This window comes from Lipotes vexillifer, unplaced genomic scaffold (genome assembly GCF_000442215.2).
Source record: "Lipotes vexillifer unplaced genomic scaffold, Lipotes_vexillifer_v1.1 scaffold70, whole genome shotgun sequence".
Taxonomy (NCBI): domain Eukaryota; kingdom Metazoa; phylum Chordata; class Mammalia; order Artiodactyla; family Lipotidae; genus Lipotes; species Lipotes vexillifer.
The window spans coordinates 979,127-1,003,494 of NW_006789896.1; the positions used below are offsets into that span (position 1 = coordinate 979,127).

Genomic DNA, 24,368 nt, shown 5'->3' on the forward strand with positions numbered 1-24,368 from the left:
GCTAATCTGGAAACCACAAAGGTCTGTTAACTTCTCTATCTCTGCAGAGCATCTATCAGTTCGTCCTTTCCAACTTTTCACCTGCTATAGGACATTTTTCTCTTTTACAGTTTCTTCTTTTTTCTTCTACAAATGCTGCCTCTGAATTCTTTCTAAATCCTTCCCAGTTGTCTTACAAGCCATCTTTTTCTTTTGGATTAATTTCTTCCAGAAAGTCAACTCCAAGCTAGCTTTGCCAACCCTACAAATTCTACCAGGATGAACTAATAAGTAATGGATACTTTCTCATAAAAATTACCTTTATCTTCACCTCTAGAACTAACTTCCTTTTTCATGTGTATCTTCATTGAACAACTTTTATTTGGGTACCTACTCTATACCATGAGCCATGAATACTCCAGATAGAATTAGAAAAAAAAAAAAAAAAAACTTCCTCAACTACCATATTTGGTTCATAATGGTACTCTGCAATCAAGGAGAACAATGTCCCTTCTCAGAATAGCAAACTGCAAACCTCAAATCCCTAACAAAGAACAGTAAACAGGTTTAGCCTCGCATGCCAACTGCAGCTAGTTAGTCTGACTTGGGGACCCAAGTACTGTGTTGAGAAGGATTCTGAGTCCATGTAGAGCTCCATAATAAAGAGTGAAGTACGTATTTTTAGCAGTTCTTTGTCATAGGCAAAGAACAAGGATGGGGTCACTGGCTCTTCCTTCTCTTCACAACCTGTTGGGGCCAGGCTGGTATGACCCACATTGTTCTTATTTTGGTCTATCTTGAGTTCAGTCCTGTGAAATGTTGCTAAATTTGAAGAAGGTGTGGGTGTCTATATGTTGGGGGAGGGGGGGTTGGAGGAAAAAGGTACCTCTTTTCTTCTCTTGAGAATCTTTAACTGTTCTACTGCAACTCAAAGGAGAATGAGATGGCAATTTAAGGGGGTGGAGAAAGATGATTTCACTACAAGGAATTTCCAACCTGAGTCAAATTTCAAGTAATAAGACCTTGGGCTGGTTATCTCCAGTCACTCACAAACCCATCATCCCTATTCTCAGTTTAATCACAATTGCATAAAATCAATAGACCCATGCAGTAATTTTTCTCCATGTTCCCCAAAGTTTATTCAACATCAGGTTCATTCACCTTTCTACTTACCCTCTTCCCGTGGTATCAAACTACAGGTAAGACAAGTAGGCTTCGGTTTACCATTTCATCCCGTAAATCATTCTCAGAATGCAATACCCTCTCTGAATTCTTCCCACATATAGACAGTACAGAATGGTGATAACTCTAAAGAAAGCCTTCTAGTTTCTGGTTATCAATAGGTTCACTTGATCTATTTTCTGAAACTACACATTTACCAATTCTTTGTCTACTGTGAGAATACTATGGAAGACTTCAGAACAGCACAGTCCGATAGAACTTTCTGCAATGATGGAAATGTTCTATATCTGTGCTGTCCAATTATAGTAGTCACTAGCAATTTGTGGCTACTGAGCACTTGAAATATGGCTAGTGTGACTCAAAGGAAGTTTTACATTTTAATTAATTGTAATTTAAATAGCCACAGGTGGCCAGTGGCTACTATACTGCATAGTGCTACTATATAGGACAGAAGAAAGAGAATAAATCCAGGCTCCCTGGAAAATGGAAAGCTCTAAAAGTTTATCCTGGAACTTCCCTCTGCATATCCTGAGTACAGAGGAAGAGTTAAGTCTTCTGTTGCCATAGAAACAGATCCTTGCCACAGCTGTGAGCCCCCAAGAGGTTCAGTGCTCAAAGATTTCCCTATATGATTCAGGAGCTGCTCTTCCTCTGGGAGTAGAGAACAAAATGATGATGGGCTTACAGCTTCCTGCTTCCCTGTTCATAGCGCTTCTTTGCTCCACAGTATAATGCCAGTGACAGGGCTTTATGGGATTTCTGAGCAGAAAGAGAACAGAAAGCAGCTAGCCAACCGCACTTACTTTCCCAAAGAGAAAAACAAACCATGAAGGTAAGGTGACTTACTCATTTAAAATTTTTTTTACACAATTGAAGGTAAAAAGTAAACAACCCACAAGGAATTTAAAATGTAGTTCAATGAAACATAAAACTCAATGAACAGGTTAAAAAACAGGTGAAGAAAGAATTACTGTACTGAAAGGTAGAGACAGGAAATTACCAAGAGTGCAGCATACAGAAATAAAGAGTTAGAAAATATGGAACTGTTTAAGAAACATGAAGGATAGAAGAAAAAGGTCCAATACATGACTTCTAAGATTCCCAAAAGGAAAGATGGGAGAGAATAAAACAAAGGCAAAATTTGAAGTGATACATGGCTGAGAATTTCTCAGATTCTTTGAAAGACATGAACTCTCAGATTCAGGGACAAATAGCAAGGAAGAAAAATAAAAATAAATCAAACCCTGAACACACAACACAACAGTAAATTTTCAGAATACCATGAACAAAGCAAAGATTATAGGGACTTCCCTGGTGGTCCAGCAGTTAAGACTCCACACTCCCAATGCAAGGGGCCGTGTTAGATCCCTGGTCAGGGAACCAGACCCTTCATGCCACAACAAAAAGCCTGCATGTCGCAATTAAAGATTCTGCATGCCTCAACTAAAGATCCCACATGCCACAACTAAAGATCCCACATGCCCCAACAAAGATCCCGCACTGGGCAATGAAGATCCCACATGCCGCAACTAAGATCTGGCACACCCAAATAAAAAATAAATAAATAAATAATTTTTTTAAAAAAAGAAGAAGAAAAGATTATATAGCAGCTAACAGAAAAAAACCAATTAACTGTAAGATATGAGAATCAGACTTCTTAATTACAATATCAGATGCCAAAAGATAATGAAATGGAATAACTTTGTTCAACTGCTGAGAAAAAAATAACTGCCAACCCAGATTTTTATACCCAGCTAAATTACCATTCAATAGTTACAGCAAATAAAAACACTTTTTTAATTTGCAAGCAAAAAAAAAGTGTTTATGTTTAATAAATTCTCACTGAAGAAAAAACTTAACCTACCTCTGGAAGAAGGAAATTTAACTCAGAAGGATGAAGTATGATGAAAGAAGGAACAGTAGGCAAAGAATTTGCTAAGCAGGTGGGTGACTCCAAACAAGCAGACTTTATCAAATAAGAACAGCAACAACTAATTCTAGAGTACAAAAATGAAGTGGAATTAGAATACTGAATCTTGGACTTCCCTGGTGGTGCAGTGGTTAAGAATCCACCTGCCACTGCAGGGGACACGGGTTTGAACCCTGGTCCAGGAAGATCCCACATGCCTCAGAGCAACTAAGCACATGTGCCACAACTACTGAGCTTGTGCTCCAGAGCCCATGAGCCACAACTACTGAGCCCATGGGCCACAACTACTGCATGCCCTAGAGCCTGCGCACTGCAATTAATGAGCCCATGCGCTACAACTATTGAAGCCTGCACGCTCTAGGGCCCACATGCTGCAACTACTGAGCCCGCATGCTGCAACTACTGAAGTCCATGCACCTAGAGCCAACAAGAAAAGCCACTGCAATGAGAAGCCCACGCACTGCGAGGAAGAGTAGCCCCCGGTCACCACAACTAGAGAAAGCCCGCGCACAGCAACGAAGACCCAAAGCAGACAAAAAAAAAAAAAAATGAATACTGAATCTCAACAGTGTGTAAGACAAACTGTGGGTTCTTTTTTATTTGGGAAGAGAGTAGAGATACTGATTTAACATTAGATTTTTTTTTCAAGTATGCAAGCCAAAAATTTAAGAGTAGCCTCTAAAAGAATTGAAACCTTCCAGATGGTGATAAAGAAAACCCAAGTTATCTAACAGAAGGCAGGAAAGGAGAAAAATGCAAACAAAACATATGGTACATAACACAAAACAACATATTAAATAACAATATATTTAATAAGATATTAAATAATAATATATTTTATACTAATTAGATATTAAGTTAACATATAGTGGTATTCAGAATACTTTTTAAATGGATTTGGGACTTCTCTGGTGGTCCAGTGGATAAGACTCCACTCTCCCAATGCAGGGGGCCCGGGTTCGATCCCTGGTTGGGGACTAGATCCCGCATGCCGCGGCTAAGAGTTTGCATATCACAACTAAGAGCCTGCATGCCATGACTAAAGATCCCACATGCCACGACTAAAGATCCCACATGCCACAACTAAGACCCAGCACAGCCTAAATAAATAAATATTTTTTTTAATGGATTAAACTTGCAAATTAAAAGTCTCAGATTACGTTGAGGGGGGCTTCCCTGGTGGCACAGTGGTTGAGAGCCCACCTGCCGATTCAGGGGACACAGGTTCGTGTCCCGGTCCGGGAAGATCCCACATGCCATGGAGCGGCTAGGCTCATGAGCCATGGCCGCTGAGCCTGCGCATCCCGAGCCTGTGCTCCGCAACGGGAGAGGCCACAATAGTGAGAGGCCCGCGTATCGCACAAAAAAAAAAAAAAAAGTCTCAGATTAGGTTGAAAAAAAACCCAACTATCTGTCATTTACAGGAGACACATCTAAGACATTAGGAAACAGGGACTGAAAATAAAAGGACAGGAAAAGATACCAGCAAATAGTTACAAAACGAAAGCTGGCATTAATACCAAAGAAAATAGACCAAAGTATTACTAGAGATAAAGATGTTCTCTACAAAAGCAATTCTCCAGAAGGACATAAACAATTCTAAACAACTATATACTTGAAAAAAGTTCAAATTACACACAGCAAAATTTGACAAAATTATAAAGTGAAGTTGGTGAAGCCATAGTCACAGAGAGTTTAACATAGTTCTCTCAGGAACTGGTAAATCAAGAACACCAAAATTTAGTAAGATAAGGAAGATTTGAACAACACAACTGATAAGCTTGATCTAAGGATATCAGAATCAAATTTCACCCAACAATCAGAACACAATCTTCTCAAGCATGAATGAAATATTTATGGAAACTGACCATGCAGTGTGCCACAAATCAAGCATCAATAAAAACCAAACAATCAGGATTATAGAGACTGCTCTGTGACTATAATGCAATCATGTTAGAGGTCAACTTAAAATTTTTTGGATTTTAAAATATACTTATAAATAACTCACGAATCAAAGAAATACTAAAAAGTAGAAAATACCTAGAAATGAATGATAAAGGAAACACTACAGATCAAAAATCATGGGACCCAGGGACTTCCCTAGTGGTCCAGTGGTTAAGAATCCATCCTGCAATGCAAGGGACACCAGTTCGATCCCTGGCCAGGGAACTAAGATCCAATATGCCGCGAGGCAACTAAGCCCACGTGCCACAACAAAGAGCCTGCACGCCGCAATGAAAGATCCTGTGTGCCGCGACTAATCCCCAATGCAGCCAAAAAATAAATAAATAAATATTTTAAAATATCATGGGACCCAGTTAAAGAAGTGCTCAAAGGAAAAATCTAGAGCCTTAAATGACTATATTAGAAAAGGAGATTAAAAAGTAAATGAGCATAGGGTACACTTAAGAAGTTAGAAAAGCATAAACAGTAAGCCCAATGAAAGTAGAAGGACAGATAAAATACAGTTAAGACTATAAAGCAATGAAATGTGGCAGGCAGAGGGGAGGCAATGGACAAAACCAAAAAATGCTCCTTTGAAAATAAAATAATAAAAAATAGGTCTGGCAACACTTATCAAGAATAAAAAGAAAACATACAAATAATATTAGGAATGAAAAGGGGGACATAATATAGAGATAGACACAGAGGCTGTCTTGAAATATATGACACAAGAATAGAAAACCTGAACAGGCCAATAACACTGAAGAACTTGAATCATTAGATAAAAGCCTACTTAACAAAAAAAGTCCTAGGTCCAGATAGTTTTACAGGAGAATTCTACATGTAAGGTCCACCAAGCATTCAAAATACAGGTATTTCCTTTGCCTTTATCTGTTTCCTCCAGATCCACTTTCCTCTCTGTTAGCCTTCTCTCCAGAAGAATAACAAGTCTGGAGACGGTTTCCTTGCCTCCCAAACTTCTGTTGCGTTTGGCCAATGGGAATCAAGAAACCTGAGGACAAGATGATAGAGAGACTGGGGGTACTTATTACCTGGTGCTCTCTGCGCTTTGCCATGGTATGGCAGTGGTTCCTTTCTCCTATGTAAGTCCACAGTTCTGTGGGACACCTCTCCCAGGGTTACAGTTCTCATCATGTTTGGTAATGGCTCCCTCCCCATGCACTTCAGATCTAGGTGTTATAAGAACTTCCCACTGTGGCCAGTCTCCAGATGCTTCACCATCCACTGTTAGTTCCTTTAATCCTGCCCACACCTTTGTAAACTGTCTGTTCAATTAAATTTGAGTGTGCCATCTGTTTGCAGCCAGAACTCTACTACACCTTTATACAAACTCTTCAAGAAAAAAATGAACATACACTCCTAACTGCCTTATAAAAGGTTACATTAATCTTAGTAACAAGAAAAAGATAGTATAAAAATTATGAGTGAAATTTTATAACATATGCAGAAATCCCAAGTAGAATATTAACATATTAAATCTAGCAATGTATAAAAATAGAACACATCACAACCAAGTAGGGTTTATTTAAAGAATATAACGATAGTTTAACACTACAAAATCTATTGATACAATTCACCTCAGTAATGAATTAAAGGAGAAAGACGATGTGAATAAATGTAAGGGAAATTTTGATAAAATAACCATTTGTGATATTTAATTTAACAAATTAAGAATAGAAGGAAGTAAAGGCTAGCCACCGAAAACATACACAATGCTTCCAATGCAAGAAGCACTTCCTTTAATAGGAGGAAAACAAGGATGCCCATGGTTATAGATTCAAATAAACTTTTTCCAGAGGAAATTGCCAGCAATCCTAAGGTAAGAAAGAGGAGTGACACACAAGAGAATTAGAAAAGAAGAAACAAAACAGTTATTATTTACCAACGTGATTCTCTTGGATTTTCTCTGTAGATGCTTTCCATTAAAACTATTAGACCTATAAGAGTTCAACAAGTCTGCTGAATATATCAGAAACCTGAAATAATTATAAAAATTTTTTTAAATACTATTTACGGCATAAACCAAAAAACTATAAGGTACCCGGGGTAAATCTAACAAAAAAGATTCAAGATCTTTAGATAATTACTAAGCTTTACCCAGAGACATTAAATAATAATAAGAGGTTGCTTTCACTGATCACTTACTATCTGCTGGGCAATGTTTTGAGTGATGTGGATATGCCTATAAGCTCATTTAATTGATACAATAGTACTGTATGATAGATATAATTATTATAAGCCTCACTTAACCTTAACCACTACCCCACACTGCCTCTCCTAAGAAGGGGTTTCTTGTGTGCGTAAGTGGTATACTGGTGAGCACAGCTGCCTTCCAAGAAGGGGTGTCTCACTGCAGGCACCTCCTATGCAGGCACCTCTGGCTCAGCCAAGCCAAGCCTCCAGAAGACATTCTCAGGTGATACTGAGGCAGACTTGACCTGAACTACCCAGGCTCCAGCTGTCTGAGACTCTCAAATGAAGGGCAAGAAGCCCTTCTTCCATCAGATGAGATCACAGCACACACCGTGGGAGCAGAGCTTGGGACTTGATCTACTTCAAATCACATAAGGATACAGACCAACTCTGAAGAAAGTAGATCTCCATATTAGGCCTAGCCACCCTTCAGACACCATGTCACTTTAAGTTCATGTGGCTTTCCCATTCCTAAGAACAGGTCAATGTAGATTCCTCAGACTTGAGATGTTTTATTTATTAAGACTTTAAGCTGCTTTGCAGAGTTAAGAGCTTAATGGACATTCAACTATTTATGTCTTTTTAGTAACATTTGAAGATTCTGGCTAACAGAAATGCCATTTTTATTTTGCATTTTTTGCAACTTTTCTGTAAGTCTGAAATTATTTCAAAGTTTTTAAAAATGTAAAAAAAATTTATTCTTACATCTGTAAGTCCGTTCCCATCAGGTTCACGGGTACACCCAATTTTATAAGATGGCAATTGATAAACTCAACATAAAACTCCAGTAAATATCCTAACAGTTTTTCCCCCATAGAAGTTGACAAAGCTGATTTTTAAATTTATCTGGAAGCAAAAAGCGCCAAAAATAGCTAAGCAGTTTCTGTTGTTTTATTGTTGTTATCTGTAACATACAGAACTGTTTATTCTGCTGTTTGCAATACAAAGACATGGGGAAATGTTACTGTTTGTGCAATATAGTAGGGGAAAAAATGCGAAACTGTCCATTAGGGTCGGTTTGCCAGATGTCCTCATTAAGAATAACAGCTATAGGGCTTCCCTGGTGGCGCAGTGGTTGAGAGTCCGCCTGCCGATGCAGGGGACATGGGTTCGTGCCCCGGTCCGGGAAGATCCCACATGCCGCGGAGCGGCTGGGCCTGTGAGCCATGGCCGCTGAGCCTGCGCGTCTGGAGCCTGTGCTCCACAACAGAAGAGGCCACAGCAGTGAGAGGCCTGCGTACTGCAAAAAAAAAACAGCTATAAACAGAGCAGTTCCTGGTACTCTGTACTTCATTTTGTTGATTCTATCTGGATTCCCTTATTTGTCCCTAGAAAGCTTTATTTAGACAACACAGCTTTGAAAGAGAATAAATAACAATATGAAAGGATTTGCCCTTCTACACAGCAAGACAAAACTATAGTAATTAAGAAAGTATGAGCACAAGGATAGACAACTTGACCAATGGGACAGAACAAAAATCCCAGGAACAAATCCATGCCTGGAAGGAAACTTGATATTTTGATAGAGGTATCTTTTTTTTTTTTTTTCCCGGTATGCGGGCCTCCCACTGCCGTGGCCTCTCCCGTTGCGGAGCACAGGCTCCGGATGCGCAGGCCCAGCGGCCATGGCTCACAGGCCCAGACGCTCCGCGGCATGTGGGATCTTCCCGGACCGGGGCACGAACCCATGTCCCGCGCATCAGCAGGCGGACTCTCAACCACTGCACCACCAGGGAAGCCCGATAGAGGTATCTTGAAACTTGATAGAGACAGCTTTGCAAATCAGTAGGAAAAGACTTTACCATTCCTCAACTGCTGCTGGGAGAGCTGGTTATTCATATGGAAGAAGGAAAATATATCCTTATCTTACTCCATTCAAACAATTTAATTCTCCATAGATTAAGGACTCAAATATGAAAGGCAAAATTTAAAAACTTTTAGAAGAAAATATAAGACAATAATCTTTACGACCTCAGGGAAAGAAAAATCTTTCTTAGGACACAAAATGCACAAGCCATTAGGGAAAACACTGGAATATTCAATTATATTAAAGGTAAGTTAACTGTAAGAAATCGCAAGGAGAATAAAGAGATAACCCACAAACTGGGATATACAGATGTATATCTGGAAACAAAATGAAAGAAAAACACAAATTCATACAAACTAGTAAGAAAAGGATGAACCATCCAATATAAACATGGATAAAAGACATGTACAAGGATGATGACTAAATATACATCAGTATATTAATTATATGTAAATATGTATTATATCAAGTATATAAATAACAAAAATCACAACGATATACCATTTCACACTCACCAGAACTTGCCAAAAATTCAAGTATGACAATATCAAGTTTTGGCAAGAACATGTAACATGTGAAAATATGCTATTTGGGGAGTATAAATTGGTACAAGCACATTGGCAACCTACTGGGCAATATTTAATCAAGAGTTGAAGGTATATATATGAGCCTGTGACCCAGCTTTCTCAAGACTAAGGATGTACTCTAGAAAAACTCTCATTCAAGTATACAAGGAAACAGCAAAACATTCTCGAAGTAACTGAAAATAACTTTAATATCCACTGATGAGAATGGATTGATAAATGGTGATATCTGTGATATATTCTTACAATAGAGTAGAGCAGCAAAAATGAATATGTTATAGCAGCAAATAGTACAATGGATTTACAGATCTCAAATCCATTCTGAGTTATATCTATAGACAGATATGAAAGGATAGAGACATTATAAAGTTTACATAAGTTAAATACTGTTTTGGATAGAAACAGGCAGTGAAAAGTATGCACACATACAGGATGATCAACAGGAGAGTCAGGGCAGTGGTTACTTTTGGGAAGGGAAGGAGAAAAATAGGAATTGAGCGAGCTCCATACAATTACATCTGCAATGTTCTAGTTATAAGATGTTATGGGAAACCCCGAATGAACTTTTTGGCTAACCCAATATTAATCTGCTTGGTAGGTAAGTACATTATCTCTTTTGCATGCCTGAAATAGTTCATTTTTTGAGAAGATTCCAAGAGACAAGAACTCCTATTCAGAGTCACACCACTATGTGATTTCCTAAAATGTGCAAGTGAAACCAAAACTGAAATAGCACAAACCCCTGTGACCCTCCCATCTTATAGTCACAGGACTGAAACTTTATAGAGTTCATCTAATAAATGTGAATGGACAGGAAAAGGAAGGGTCAGGATCCAGCTTGGATCCCATGACAAGATGTACCCTGGGGACCCTCAGGGAAAAGAGAGGAAAGTTATTCCTGCTCTTTTATAAAAGTGATAATCACTTTTTTCTTAATTGTTTTGAACTTCTTATGCAAAAGATACTTTGTAATTATGCCATCAATTAAAAATGTTGAGCCTCCACTATACAACCTAAGAGAAATTTGTCCTCTCAGAACAGAGGTTCCTATTGCTTTTTTCTTGTTTGAAGAAGTTGGTTAAAGTCATCTCTGCAGGATGTATCTATAATCCTAGAGACCTGGATACCTTCAAGGCCCAGAACTCCCCCTCCCAGTTCCATGCTTCTGCCCTTTTCTCTTAGTTATTGCTGGCTCTTAGGCATCAAACGCTGGCTTCCTGTTCCCCTTTATTGAGCTCTGGAGACTTGGAACTGGTAAGAGGCTTTGAAGAAAAGTACAAAGCCAGGAAAACACAGAATGGACACAACTATGACTTTCCAAAGGAAAGCAAATCTCAACAGTTGTAATAACCTTTTAGACTTTCCTCTGTCTGTAGCTTACGTAAGACGTGGCTCAGACATGAGGACCTAAGAAGTACTTAAGTCACTGAAGTTGCAAACAGTGAAAACTCAGTTTCCGGCAGGCAGAGAGGCTGAGGACAGGCTTTTATTTTTTTAATTTTATTTTTGGCTGCATTGGGTCTTCATTGCTGCACGCGGGCTCTCTCTAGTTGCGGTGAGCAGGGGCTACTTTTCCTTGCAGTGTGCAGCCTTCTCACCGCAGTGGCTTCTCTTGTTGCAGAGCACGGGCTCCAGGAGGGCAGGCTTCAGTAGTTGTGGCACACAGGCTCAGGAGCTGTGGCTCACAGGGTTAGTTGCTCTGCAGCATGTGGGATCTTCCCAGGCCAGGGCTCGAACCCGTGTTCCCCTGCATTGGCAGGCAGATTCTTAACCACTGAGCCACCAGGGAAACCCAGGGGACAGGCATTTTGGATGTTGGTATTATAATCCTGGCTTGTTCTAAACTCTAAGTATCTCCAGCATGCCCTTTTCACCATCCTATAAAGACACTGGGTGAACTGTTCACTTTGGGGGTCATTCTAAGTGCTTTATTAGACCTAAATTCTTCAGAGCACAGACTCTGTAGAATCCTCTCTATGTGAGGTAGTCCCACAGTCAGTGCCAAGCACCATGCCACCATTTCACAATATGGAAAAAGGAGGCACACTCGTGGCTCTTATATTCTCATCGTTAGGCCTGCAGCCATCCCTTAATCCAGAAATATGATGTTGTTCTTGTAAATGGCCTTGGGCCCTCTGACCCAGGGCCTCCATTTCATGATCCTTTTACACTACAATCGTGTTTTAATGAACTGAGTTTGAATGCTGAAACTCCAGTCTCATTGGTCATGCTACTGCGACAGTTCACTGAGCACAGCCCTCCCTATTCTATTCTGCTGTCCTGCACTTTGAATTCAGGGCTTGCTGTCAGCACGGAAAGCACCAGAGTTCTGCTATGGCAGCCTTTGGTTATGTTCAACCGAGGGATTTATCTTCCACAACCTACTCAAAACCCTCCTCCAAAAGCTACCAAAAATTCCCCTGGTGAGAAATGCTATTATGAGAAGGAGTGGCTGCTTTCTGACTCCACTGTTTCATCAAAAAGATTTTTTTTTTCAAACAAATGTTCAGTAGAAGAATCCAAAGGTTTTCCAAAGTCACAGCAAAAACAGAACAGCTCATAATACTATTTCTCAAAGGTCTGTCACTTCATAGGAGATTCCTACACCTCAAAATGCTGGAGATGCCTAGATTCACTATCCTTTTACATTGCATTTGGCCTCTGGGCTGAGAGGAGGTAGGAAATGGACGCATTAAACTCAGCCAACAAGACTGGGCTCATCAGATATTAAGATGGAAGGCAGCTAACTTGCAAGCCAGCCCTGGGCATAGGCCTTGGACTTACCAGAGTTCGCCGGGGCTGGCTGCAATAGTTATGAATGTTTTAGCCATTGCTGACCAGGATTGAGGAAATCTAATAATACATGTCATACTTTGTAATGCTTATCACAGTAGTGAGCAGTGTTACCACAAAGTTTCTTTGAAAAGCTGACTTAGATGGTGCTGTGCCTCTGGGGGCATTAAAAGTGTGTATGGGGGCTTCCCTGATGGCGCTAGTGGTTGGGAGTCTGCCTGCCGGTGCAGGGGACGCGGGTTCGTGCCCCGGTCCGGGAAGATCCCACATGCCACGGAGCGGCTGGGCCCGTGAACCATGGCCGCTGAGCCTGCGCGTCCGGAGCCTGTGCTCCGCAACGGGAGAGGGCGCAACAGTGAGAGGCCCGAATAGACCAAGATTACAGAAAGCTCACTTGTATTTATGGTAGCCCAAGTATTTCATTGGTTTAGGCTGGAATCCCAAGGGCTCCCTCAAATCCCTGTAGGATTCCTGGAGTACTTAAGCAGGCATCAAGATAAAAAGAGTCTTAATATTTCTTAGTTTTTCTCTAAGGAAAAGTACCTTCTCAGTGCGGGGGGGCGGGGGGGAGCGTGGTATTTGAGAGGGAAACAAATGAAAAGATCTCCAGAGACTGGAGAAATATGGGCAAAATGACCAAGCTGGCCGGAGTCCTGGAGTCTCAGTCCTGCATTCTCCTCCTACCTCTGTCTCAGATCATCTGGATTGACTCTAGATTTAAGTTTCTCCCGCACATAATAAATCAACTTTGACCTTAAAAGATACTGTGCAGTATGGAGGTGACTAATTTCAGAACAACTCCTTTTGAAGCATGGCTTACTTAATTACACTTTGTAGAGGGCTGAAAGTACTACCAAAAAGCAAGCTGGAGACATGCTATGCCAAGTCTAATTCACCAAGACCACAAGGACCACATATGCCAAAATGTAACGAGGGGTTTCTCCAAAGATTATCCTTCAGAGAGTAAGGTATTACCTTACAGCCAAAGTCTGCATAAAGTCTTTCAGCATGGAACATTTCCCTGAATTCTGTACTTTGGGCAAAAAAATACTCAACTATAACACAGATTTAATAATTATTCCAGGGGGGAAATGACATTTCAGTCACTACTGCTGCCTATTATAAACAAGGCTTTAAAAATGACTTAAAACAGCACTAAAGTGTCAATGTCGTGGAGCTCAGAGACAAACACAAGACCAAGGAGGAAAACTCTTACATTTCCTTATGTACATTTTGGCCTGGGATAAATTTTAGAGAGCTGGGTTTAAAAGGCGGTGGATCAGGCTTCTAGAAAACAGTATTCAGTGACCAGAAAGAAAAGTGGCTCTACGGATGACAAAGATACTGAAGTCAAAGATAATGAAAAAACAGTTTTTCTTTTGATATTTTCATCGGGAAGATAAGAGGACCATTTATATTGGCACATATGAGGAATTTCTTCTTACCAGGCACTTGACTGGAACCACAAAGAAAAGATCACCTGTCCCAGCCCAGATAGAGGATTTAGTTAACAAGGAATAACGTGGGTGAAGAGCAGAGAGGAGATCATCCATGTAGCAGCGTCATGGACAAGCGCCTGAATTTGTTTATTCAACAGAGGAACTGATGAAGAAGGTAGAATCTTCCACAAGCTGCAATATTCAGACTTTCTCTTAAAGGAGTAGGGAAGCAAAAATTCTTAGAAAGAACAAAGTAATGCCAATCACCTTCCTAATAAATATACATTCCCAGCACCTAGCACAGGTTCGGGTATACTGGAAGCACTCAATCTCAGTTGAATAAATGAATATCTTAGCTCAACAGATCTCCACACACACACACACAAAGTCTCACACTTTCAGTCAGCTAAAAAAAAAAAAAAAAAAAAAAAAAGGGTATTTTGTCCACTTTAAAGTCTGGATTCATCCTGAGATCTTGTACTTGTCTAGCTGCCTGGCTGGGGATGTAAGAAAGAGGATGTAACTCAGGAAGCCCTTCTGTAGCACAAGGATAGGGGACGCTGCCACAACTACCTTCTGTTCGGAGCAACTCGGGACCAAGGCAGATTGGCTCAGGCCTATCTGTAGGAGAAAAATGCTTAGTACCATGTAAAAGAAAACAGCCAAAGAATGAACAATGCTCTTGCTGGGTGGATCTACCCTCTGGGAGCAATAGAAAAGAAGATTTGTATGGATTCTGCCTGGGAAATATCTGACTAGTTTAGTGATACTGAAAGTGATGCTAATGAAGGCATGAGAAAAGAATTCAGAGTTCTTTCTCTCTGTTTATGGAGAGAAAAGTTAAATCCATGGTAGGGGTGCACTTCAGATATAGACGGTATTCTGACTACATTTGTAGAATCATTTGTTACAAATTCAGATTCTACTGAACTCTGGGAGTGGGCTCCTGTCCTCTGCATTGTTAATGAGACCCTAGAGAATACTGGACAGAGTCAAGCTTGAAAACCCTTTGAACCATTCAGAGAGATCAGGAGAGCTCTTGTCTCCATCTGCCTCCTTCTCCTTACAGATCCGGGAGTGCACCATAAATTCTTGCCATGCCTCCTCTTACTTTACGGGGGCACAGCGAATTCCTCCTTCCTCTTTACTCCCAACAGAGGAAGGCTGTACTCTCAATTCCAACAACTCGAGGGAGATCTCAAGGTAAACAAGCCTCATCAGCCTGCAAAGTACCCCAGCTGCGGCTTTCAGATTAAATCTGGTTCTTTATTTGCTTCGCACTTGAGGGTTGGTCCTCAGGCCATTCACCCCTCATCCATTTAGCCTATCAAAATCAGGAACCCAACTGTTGATTTCAAGGATAAACCTGTGTTCTTATGAGGAAATAAGATTCAGAGGTGAAAACTGCCAGGCCTGTGAGAAGTCCATTCTCATACTCAAGCCTACACCCACCGTAATCACTAGGAACCATTTGACTGAGACAAGGCCGTGGCAAAGCTTGGAAAAGAAACAAATGGAAATGTGTACACATCCATCATTCTAAAAGATGGGGAAAAGCATTTAGGTTTTGGACTAACTTCAAGATTTTGGTACCTCAGCCTCAGTGACCCAGTCATTAAAAACACCCCCTACTTAAGGGTTAGTAAGAGCAAAACCAAGAGCTTAAGTTACCACCACTTCCCTATGACTTTTTTCCAATTTTGAAACTGTCAAAATTGAAGTTTAGTTTTAAAATTGGGTTTGCTAAAATGTAGGTGCCCAATAAGCTTGGGTTGAATGTCACATCTGTCAAATACAAAGCATGTTCCTTTCCCCAAAAGGAACTGGAATTGCATTTCTGGTAAAGAGTGGCTTGGCTCAGAGAGTATTCCTCGTGACCTAGTTGGGATGTGTCTTCGTTTAATGGCAAAATGTCCACATCCCATAAAACACACCCTTTAAGAATGAAACCACTGTTTCTTGCAACACCTTTCAAACCCCAGTGAGGGAGAATTAACTGTGACCTTCAAGAAACGATCTTCTCCTCAAGGGAACTGCTTTATCCTTTTATAGAAAATAAGCCCTCATGGTAATAGAGAGCTAAAAAACTCTGCTTTTTAAAAAGTCTTCCAAGAAAACCCAGTCTTCATTAAGAATAAAACTTCTGCAGGGCAGGGACCCATCATGCTATTTGGAGGCCACAGAATGCTTTTCCTTTTCCAGAAACTATGGAGAGGACCATTACACCTAGCACACCTACAGTGAGGCACAAAGAGGCTTTCTGATCCACTCCGATGGAATTGGCAACTCTCCCTAATTATTTAAGAACAGAGAGAATTAAATCACTTGAGAACCCTACAGTGGCAGCAAAATAGAACCCATGAGATATCCTGCTGGCACGTTCAAAGACTTACCAAAAAGTCACCATCTATCAGCCCCTGTTGATGGCTTGGTAACAACAGAGAACAGTTTAGTTTTCTGCACATGCACGTGTATACACGCATCTGACTAAGAAGTTGAAGGGAGACCTCAATGACCAGCCATTTTATATTAGGGCCCAGGAAACAGGCAACCTCTCCCTTCCAACATGGTGGAGCCTCTATATTTTTTCCCCCACATCTAAAAATCTGTATTCTGAGATAAACAGGAGTACAAATGGATGACCAGACCTCCAGAATACCACCCAACCATTAGGAGTTAAACACCTTATAGCAAATCGCATTTTATGTGGAAAAGAAGGGACTCTACTCGGATTCTATATAGCAGCTCTTCTCAAGTGGCATTCTTATTATGGACGGCCCCCTCAATACAGGTCAGATTTCAGTAGAGAACACTAGCTTCCATTTCGGGGAAAGAGGTCACACGATCCTAAATCTCTCTGTCCAGCACCTTCTGAAGAGATGAAAGAAGGCAGAGAACTCTAGAAGTGTCCCTGTAAGAATACCACTTCCCATTTCTATGTTATTTGGCTTTTGTAAACACCATCTCATGAGACCACAACAGCGACCCGGCAAGGTAAGCATCTCCATCTTACAAGGTATCATCTCCATCTTACAGGTGGAGAAATGGTGACTCTGAGGCTAAATGACTCACTTGCACAAGGTCACAAGACAGGCAGTTAACTAGCAGCCCAACCGGGAGAGGAGCCTAGCCCTCTGACACGCAAGCAGTGCAATTTCCACGACGCTATCCAGCTTCCTCATGTTTTAGGTTGAGAGGCAGTAGAGGGTAGTGGCTAAGAGACCAGGTGGATTCTGATGCTGGCAGACCTGCATGTCAATCCCAACTCTGCCACCTATTAGCTATCTGGCCTTGTGTAGGTTCCTTAACCTCCCTTTACACCTCAGTTTCTTCACCTGTAAAATGGGAATTAAAACATTTTACCTCCTAGAGTTATAGTGATGATTAAATGAGCCGATGAACATACGGCACTCTAATTCATTCACTCAACAAATATTTGTGCCTGGCACATGGAGTGCAGGAGTTACAACAGTGATCAAGAGGCACAGTCTTCCCCTCATGGAGCTTAAAATTTAGTCAACTTAAACAGAAAGAGTAAATGGATAAATACAATGTGTTAAGTGCTATTAAGGTAACAGGTGAGTGACCGGAGAGACTGACAGGAGGGAACCAATTTTTAAGAGTGGTCTCTAAGGAGGAATTTAAGTTGAGCCCTAAGGGATCATAAACGGCTATCCCTGGGCGGAATGGAAGGAAAAGCATTCCAGGCAAAGGAAATAGGGCGTGCAAGGGTCACAGCCCAGAGAAGGCAAATGTGACTGTGTGTATCCTCGCAGCATTTGGGCAGCAACTTTTACAGGCTGGCTGTATTTGTATTTTAAATTTTACAGGCTGGCTGTATTTGTATTTTAAAAATAACAAAGACAAGGCTCAAGAGAGGTGAGGTGTCTCGTCCAAGGTCACAGCTTCTCCAAGGAGGAGCTGAGACCCCAGTATTCTACCTCCTGACATAACAACAGCTCGCTCCCTTTGAGGAAGCCTCTAGCTCACTGAACTCCCCCACTTATTTCACTGACAGCTGTTTTCTGCGCCCATGAAGAGTTCCAAAAGCACCTTGAAAACACAAGCAACGACATCACATCAACTTCCAGGCACCCAGTCAATTGTGCACTGAAATCCCCACTCTTCTACTCTTAAGACAGAAGAGTGAAAACTGCTGGGACCTTCCCCAAGGCTCCAAAATTTCTCTTCTTACAGCAACAAACAAGAGAGGAAGGGGATGTCCTGGAAGGAGGAGCCTGTGGCCTGTTGCAGAAGGTGAGATAGAACCACCATTGCAGAAGAGCGGAAATATCAAAGTTCCTCTCAAATGAGCTGCACAGGAAAAACTAATTATTTGAATAAAACAACAAATCCCTAAGGAGGTGGTTCTCAATCAGGCGATACCCTGCCCCCACCAAGAGCACTTTGAAATTTGTGGGAGTATTGAGTGAGCAGGGCCAGGTATGTTCAATGTCCTGCAAAAGGACAGGATGGTCCTATAACAACTATATTACCCAAAATATTAACAGCGCCCCCCACATTTTAATATTAATCCCTCAAGGGATTTAATATGCTCCAACTTTTCCTGTAGTCGCTGGTTCAGTGGCTCTTCCTAACCTCACTACAACTAGATTAAAAAAACTTGAGGTTTTATAGCTGAGGAGTCTGTTTTGGAATCCAATTTTAAGCTCACAGCTCCAGCATGGAACTTGGTGGTGGAATAAGGAAAAAGACGTTTCTAGTAAGAGACAGACAAGAAATTTAAGCAAGGGAACTCCTTCTCCAGAGAAACCTCTATAAGATTACATTTTTGCAACACAAAATTTCTACTTGTGCTTTTTGAGAACCTTCTTATAGTACTCTTCAGCTTAAAATCAGACACTAATTACAGTTCTTTTAAAAACTTAACTACAATCATCTCAAAAATACACCTGACTCCTTCTGGACCAAATTTTATAAGAAATATTATTAAGTTCAAGATGTTTAAGGGAGGGAGATGCAAGAGGGAAGAGATATGGGGACATATGTACATGTATAACTGATTCACTTTGTTATAAAGCAGAAACTGACACACCACTGTAAAGCACTTATACTCTAATAAAGATGTTTAAAAAACAAAAAAGATGTCTAAAGCTGATCAAATGTCTAAAAGTACCCAAGGTAGTCATGCCTTGCATCTCATTCAGGGCAGAGTTGGATGCATGCAGGTCAGAGAAGCTCCAATGATATCTAGAGGTCTGTTCAGGGATTAAAATTCCATCCTAGCCAAAAAAAAAAAAAAAAAAAAAAGGCAAGGGAGTAGTCATCTGTTATTTGAAGTGAAAACTAAAACTTCTCTAATTCTAAATGCTGTTTCTTGTTGCGTGCATGTGTGCATGTGTGCGCATGTGTGCGTCTTTCACTGGCACGCACACACAAATATTATTGGTGGAGATAGTCTTCTAATTAAATACGTTTTGTAATAAATACATTGAAAAACTTCATAAATGAATATGATTTCCACATATTAAACTACCTACATAGTTACCTAAGTGATAAAGCGTATAAATTTTACCATTATCCAAGCTTTAACACAAAACCTGGTTTCTTGCAGTATCACACGATCCTAAATCTCTCTGTCCAGCAACTTCTGAAGAGATGAAAGAAGGCAGAGAACTCTAGAAGTGTCCCTGTAAGAATACCACTTCCCATTTCTATGTTATTTGGCTTTTGTAAACACCATCTCATGAGACCACAACAGCGACCCGGCAAGGTAAGCATCTCCATCTTACAAGGTATCATCTCCATCTTACAGGTGGAGAAATGGTGACTCTGAGGCTAAATGACTCACTTGCACAAGGTCACAAGACAGGCAGTTAACTAGCAGCCCAACCGGGAGAGGAGCCTAGCCCTCTGACACGCAAGCAGTGCAATTTCCACGACGCTATCCAGCTTCCTCATGTTTTAGGTTGAGAGGCAGTAGAGGGTAGTGGCTAAGAGACCAGGTGGATTCTGATGCTGGCAGACCTGCATGTCAATCCCAACTCTGCCACCTATTAGCTATCTGGCCTTGTGTAGGTTCCTTAACCTCCCTTTACACCTCAGTTTCTTCACCTGTAAAATGGGAATTAAAACATTTTACCTCCTAGAGTTATAGTGATGATTAAATGAGCCGATGAACATACGGCACTCTAATTCATTCACTCAACAAATATTTGTGCCTGGCACATGGAGTGCAGGAGTTACAACAGTGATCAAGAGGCACAGTCTTCCCCTCATGGAGCTTAAAATTTAGTCAACTTAAACAGAAAGAGTAAATGGATAAATACAATGTGTTAAGTGCTATTAAGGTAACAGGTGAGTGACCGGAGAGACTGACAGGAGGGAACCAATTTTTAAGAGTGGTCTCTAAGGAGGAATTTAAGTTGAGCCCTAAGGGATCATAAACGGCTATCCCTGGGCGGAATGGAAGGAAAAGCATTCCAGGCAAAGGAAATAGGGCGTGCAAGGGTCACAGCCCAGAGAAGGCAAATGTGACTGTGTGTATCCTCGCAGCATTTGGGCAGCAACTTTTACAGGCTGGCTGTATTTGTATTTTAAATTTTACAGGCTGGCTGTATTTGTATTTTAAAAATAACAAAGACAAGGCTCAAGAGAGGTGAGGTGTCTCGTCCAAGGTCACAGCTTCTCCAAGGAGGAGCTGAGACCCCAGTATTCTACCTCCTGACATAACAACAGCTCGCTCCCTTTGAGGAAGCCTCTAGCTCACTGAACTCCCCCACTTATTTCACTGACAGCTGTTTTCTGCGCCCATGAAGAGTTCCAAAAGCACCTTGAAAACACAAGCAACGACATCACATCAACTTCCAGGCACCCAGTCAATTGTGCACTGAAATCCCCACTCTTCTACTCTTAAGACAGAAGAGTGAAAACTGCTGGGACCTTCCCCAAGGCTCCAAAATTTCTCTTCTTACAGCAACAAACAAGAGAGGAAGGGGATGTCCTGGAAGGAGGAGCCTGTGGCCTGTTGCAGAAGGTGAGATAGAACCACCATTGCAGAAGAGCGGAAATATCAAAGTTCCTCTCAAATGAGCTGCACAGGAAAAACTAATTATTTGAATAAAACAACAAATCCCTAAGGAGGTGGTTCTCAATCAGGCGATACCCTGCCCCCACCAAGAGCACTTTGAAATTTGTGGGAGTATTGAGTGAGCAGGGCCAGGTATGTTCAATGTCCTGCAAAAGGACAGGATGGTCCTATAACAACTATATTACCCAAAATATTAACAGCGCCCCCCACATTTTAATATTAATCCCTCAAGGGATTTAATATGCTCCAACTTTTCCTGTAGTCGCTGGTTCAGTGGCTCTTCCTAACCTCACTACAACTAGATTAAAAAAACTTGAGGTTTTATAGCTGAGGAGTCTGTTTTGGAATCCAATTTTAAGCTCACAGCTCCAGCATGGAACTTGGTGGTGGAATAAGGAAAAAGACGTTTCTAGTAAGAGACAGACAAGAAATTTAAGCAAGGGAACTCCTTCTCCAGAGAAACCTCTATAAGATTACATTTTTGCAACACAAAATTTCTACTTGTGCTTTTTGAGAACCTTCTTATAGTACTCTTCAGCTTAAAATCAGACACTAATTACAGTTCTTTTAAAAACTTAACTACAATCATCTCAAAAATACACCTGACTCCTTCTGGACCAAATTTTATAAGAAATATTATTAAGTTCAAGATGTTTAAGGGAGGGAGATGCAAGAGGGAAGAGATATGGGGACATATGTACATGTATAACTGATTCACTTTGTTATAAAGCAGAAACTGACACACCACTGTAAAGCACTTATACTCTAATAAAGATGTTTAAAAAACAAAAAAGATGTCTAAAGCTGATCAAATGTCTAAAAGTACCCAAGGTAGTCATGCCTTGCATCTCATTCAGGGCAGAGTTGGATGCATGCAGGTCAGAGAAGCTCCAATGATATCTAGAGGTCTGTTCAGGGATTAAAATTCCATCCTAGCCAAAAAAAAAAAAAAAAAAAAAATTCCATCCTAGCAATTAAAAGCCACTTTCAAATGTTACCCTAAATTAGTCACTAATTCTCCCTAAAAATTATTTCACAATTATTTTAAAGAATTGAAAAAAAAAATTAAGACTGTTTTCAGAAATAGAGATACAAAAAGTCTACCCTATTTCACAATAGCTAGAACAGTGATCCAACAAATAAATCCTCCATAAAGCAATCTTTCTTCTACACAATATCTAAATTTTCTGAAGTCTCCCAAAGGAGTATGAATATGATAACTTCTTCACTGCAACTTGCCAATTAGCAAATAACGTCCCCACACCCCTTCTGACCAATTTTCTAGAAGCCTAACCTGGCTTCTCAGGTTAGCTAAGCAGACAGACCTGTTTTCCTCCAGAAGCACGGAGCAGTGCCTTTCTGCCCTGCCTGTTAGAGCCTGGGAAATCCTCCTCCAGCTTTTCGCTGACCTGTCACCAGAAGTTCACAAAATGAATTCATCCAGGTTCTTTGAATCCTCCTTTCCCCCTGACATGTGCCAACAGCCAGGCAATAAAATGTCACCTCTTGGTTAAAAAAAGATGCAGAATACCCAGAAGACCAAGCACTTAGCATGGAGGGGGAGAAAAAAGATGGAGGGATGCAAGAGTCATTGAGCCAAGGCTACTGCATGCAGCACCGGTAACCAGAGCCCTGGTCCCGCAAAGCCTCCCAGGGAGGCTCCCAGCTGGGCCCTCCATCCAGCAGGCCACACCTGTCTATGACAGCAGCCTGACAGCCGCTCCACTTTAAACAATTCAAACAGATTTCCAGCAGGGTGGCAAAACTAGGCACCCGTCTCTCCCAGCAAGAGCAAGAGCCCTGATCCAAACAGCACTTGGCCCCAATTTTTTCACACCCTTTGTTTAGGAGACACCGCTTGGTCAAATTGGACCCTTCTCTCTCTGTTACCGGTGAGGCAAGCACAATGCAGCAGTTGCAGAAAGAAAGCTTCGAGGCCGACTTGCTATAAGCCAGACAAGACCTGAGGATGGGGATGCCAGTGAATGAGACTTCAATAGGCATCCATAAGTGAACCAACACCTGAAGCCCTAATACGCCCGGCTCCGTAGCCTGTCAGAAAGCCTCTTTTCTAGAGTGTGAGTATCCCATTCATCCCTTGGCTTCGGAAACCAAGGGGAAGGCAGACAGATCCAGGTTGCGCACTCCACCTCCAAATCTTCGCACACGCGCGAAGGTGTGGGGCGCCCCGGCGCGCCCTCGATTGCACTCCACCCTCTGAGGCCTCCACCAACCGCGGACTCACCACTGTGCGAGCTGAACCACCTGGGTGCGATGTGCAGAGGTAGAGCATCCGCCAGCGAGGCTCGGGAGCCCAGGTACAGCATCCCGTCTCTATGGTGACCGCCGCCCGTCTCCTGGTAACCATTGCCGTGGGCATAGGTGGAGTCGGACGCCGACCCTCCGCCGCCGGGCGCCCTCTCGGAGTCGCCGGTTCCCCGGGAGGCGGGGGTGTAGAGGCCAAAGGGCACCCCCCCGGCCGTGCTGGGGTCCATGCCCATGCCCGCCACCGAACTGACCGAGCGGCTGCGCAGCCCCATGGCCCCGCCGCCCGCCCGGTAGTGCCCAAACTGGGGCGCCCCTCCCGGCGGGGGCACGGCGCTGTCATCGGTGGAGACCCCCGGGAAAGGGCCCCGGGAGCGGGCCGCCGTGCTCTGCTTGCCCCCCATGCTCGCCCGGGCCCCGGTGGGGCGGGAACCTGGAGGCCGAGACCCTCCCCCACTTCTCAGCAGCGGGGGGAGGGTTGGGCGAGCATAAAGGGGGAGGGAGTCAAAAAAGGAGACCGGGAAAGAAAAAAGGAAAAAAAAGAAAAAAAGAAAAGAAAACCCGCGGGTGGAAGAGGCAGGCGAGCGGGGATCCCAAACTAAGAATTTAAAACGATCCAAGCCAAACGCATGTTTCCCCTCAAGGTCCAAAGAGGCGCAGTCCGGCGCGGGCTCGGCGCGCCACAGGCCGCCCCCGGGCCCCCGAAAGCCGGGGGCGCTGCAAGGAAGGAGGGAGGGAGGCGGCGGGCGAGCGGGCGGGCGGGCGCAGGGAGGCGCCCGAGGAGGCGGCCCGCCCGACAGCAGGAGGCGGAGGAGGGCTGGGGGCGCCGGGCGCGTCCCCCGCCTCAGGATTCCGCGACCATGGACGGCGACCCGGACCCCTCCAGGCCTCGGGCGGGCTGCGGCGCTGGGCAGCCAGGCGGAGCTCGGGAAGCCGCGGTCGCGTGGCGTAGCGCTTTAGCTGCAGCCGCCGCCGCCGCCTGCCCCGCCAGCCGCACCGCCCTGCTCGGTCCCGGGCTGCGCTCGCCGGCGCTCCTCGCCGCCGTAGAGACAATGGAGAGAAGCAGAGCGCAGGCGCCGCCCGCGCCCCCTCCCCCCCCCCTCCCCCCCCGCCGAGTTAACCCCTTCGCGGCCCCTGCAGCGCCGGGCTGCTGACGCCCGAGAGGTCCCACCCACCCACC

The 24,368-nt window shown here is 42.7% G+C and overlaps 1 protein-coding gene across 2 annotated transcripts in view; it reads right to left on the minus strand.

Annotated features, from left to right (window-relative positions):
* Window positions 1-23,907, minus strand: part of ZNRF1 (zinc and ring finger 1) — a 101,349-nt gene extending 77,442 nt beyond the window's left edge. Inside the window, exon 1 of one of the 2 annotated variants that reach the window (XM_007462940.1) lies at window positions 23,169-23,907. In XM_007462940.1, coding sequence (XP_007463002.1) covers window positions 23,169-23,592 — 424 coding nt within the window. In that variant the 5' untranslated portion in view covers window positions 23,593-23,907. The remainder of the gene's footprint in view (window positions 1-23,168) is intronic. The other variant, XM_007462939.1, reaches the window with a different exon arrangement.
* Between the last annotated feature and the right edge of the window lie 461 nt (window positions 23,908-24,368).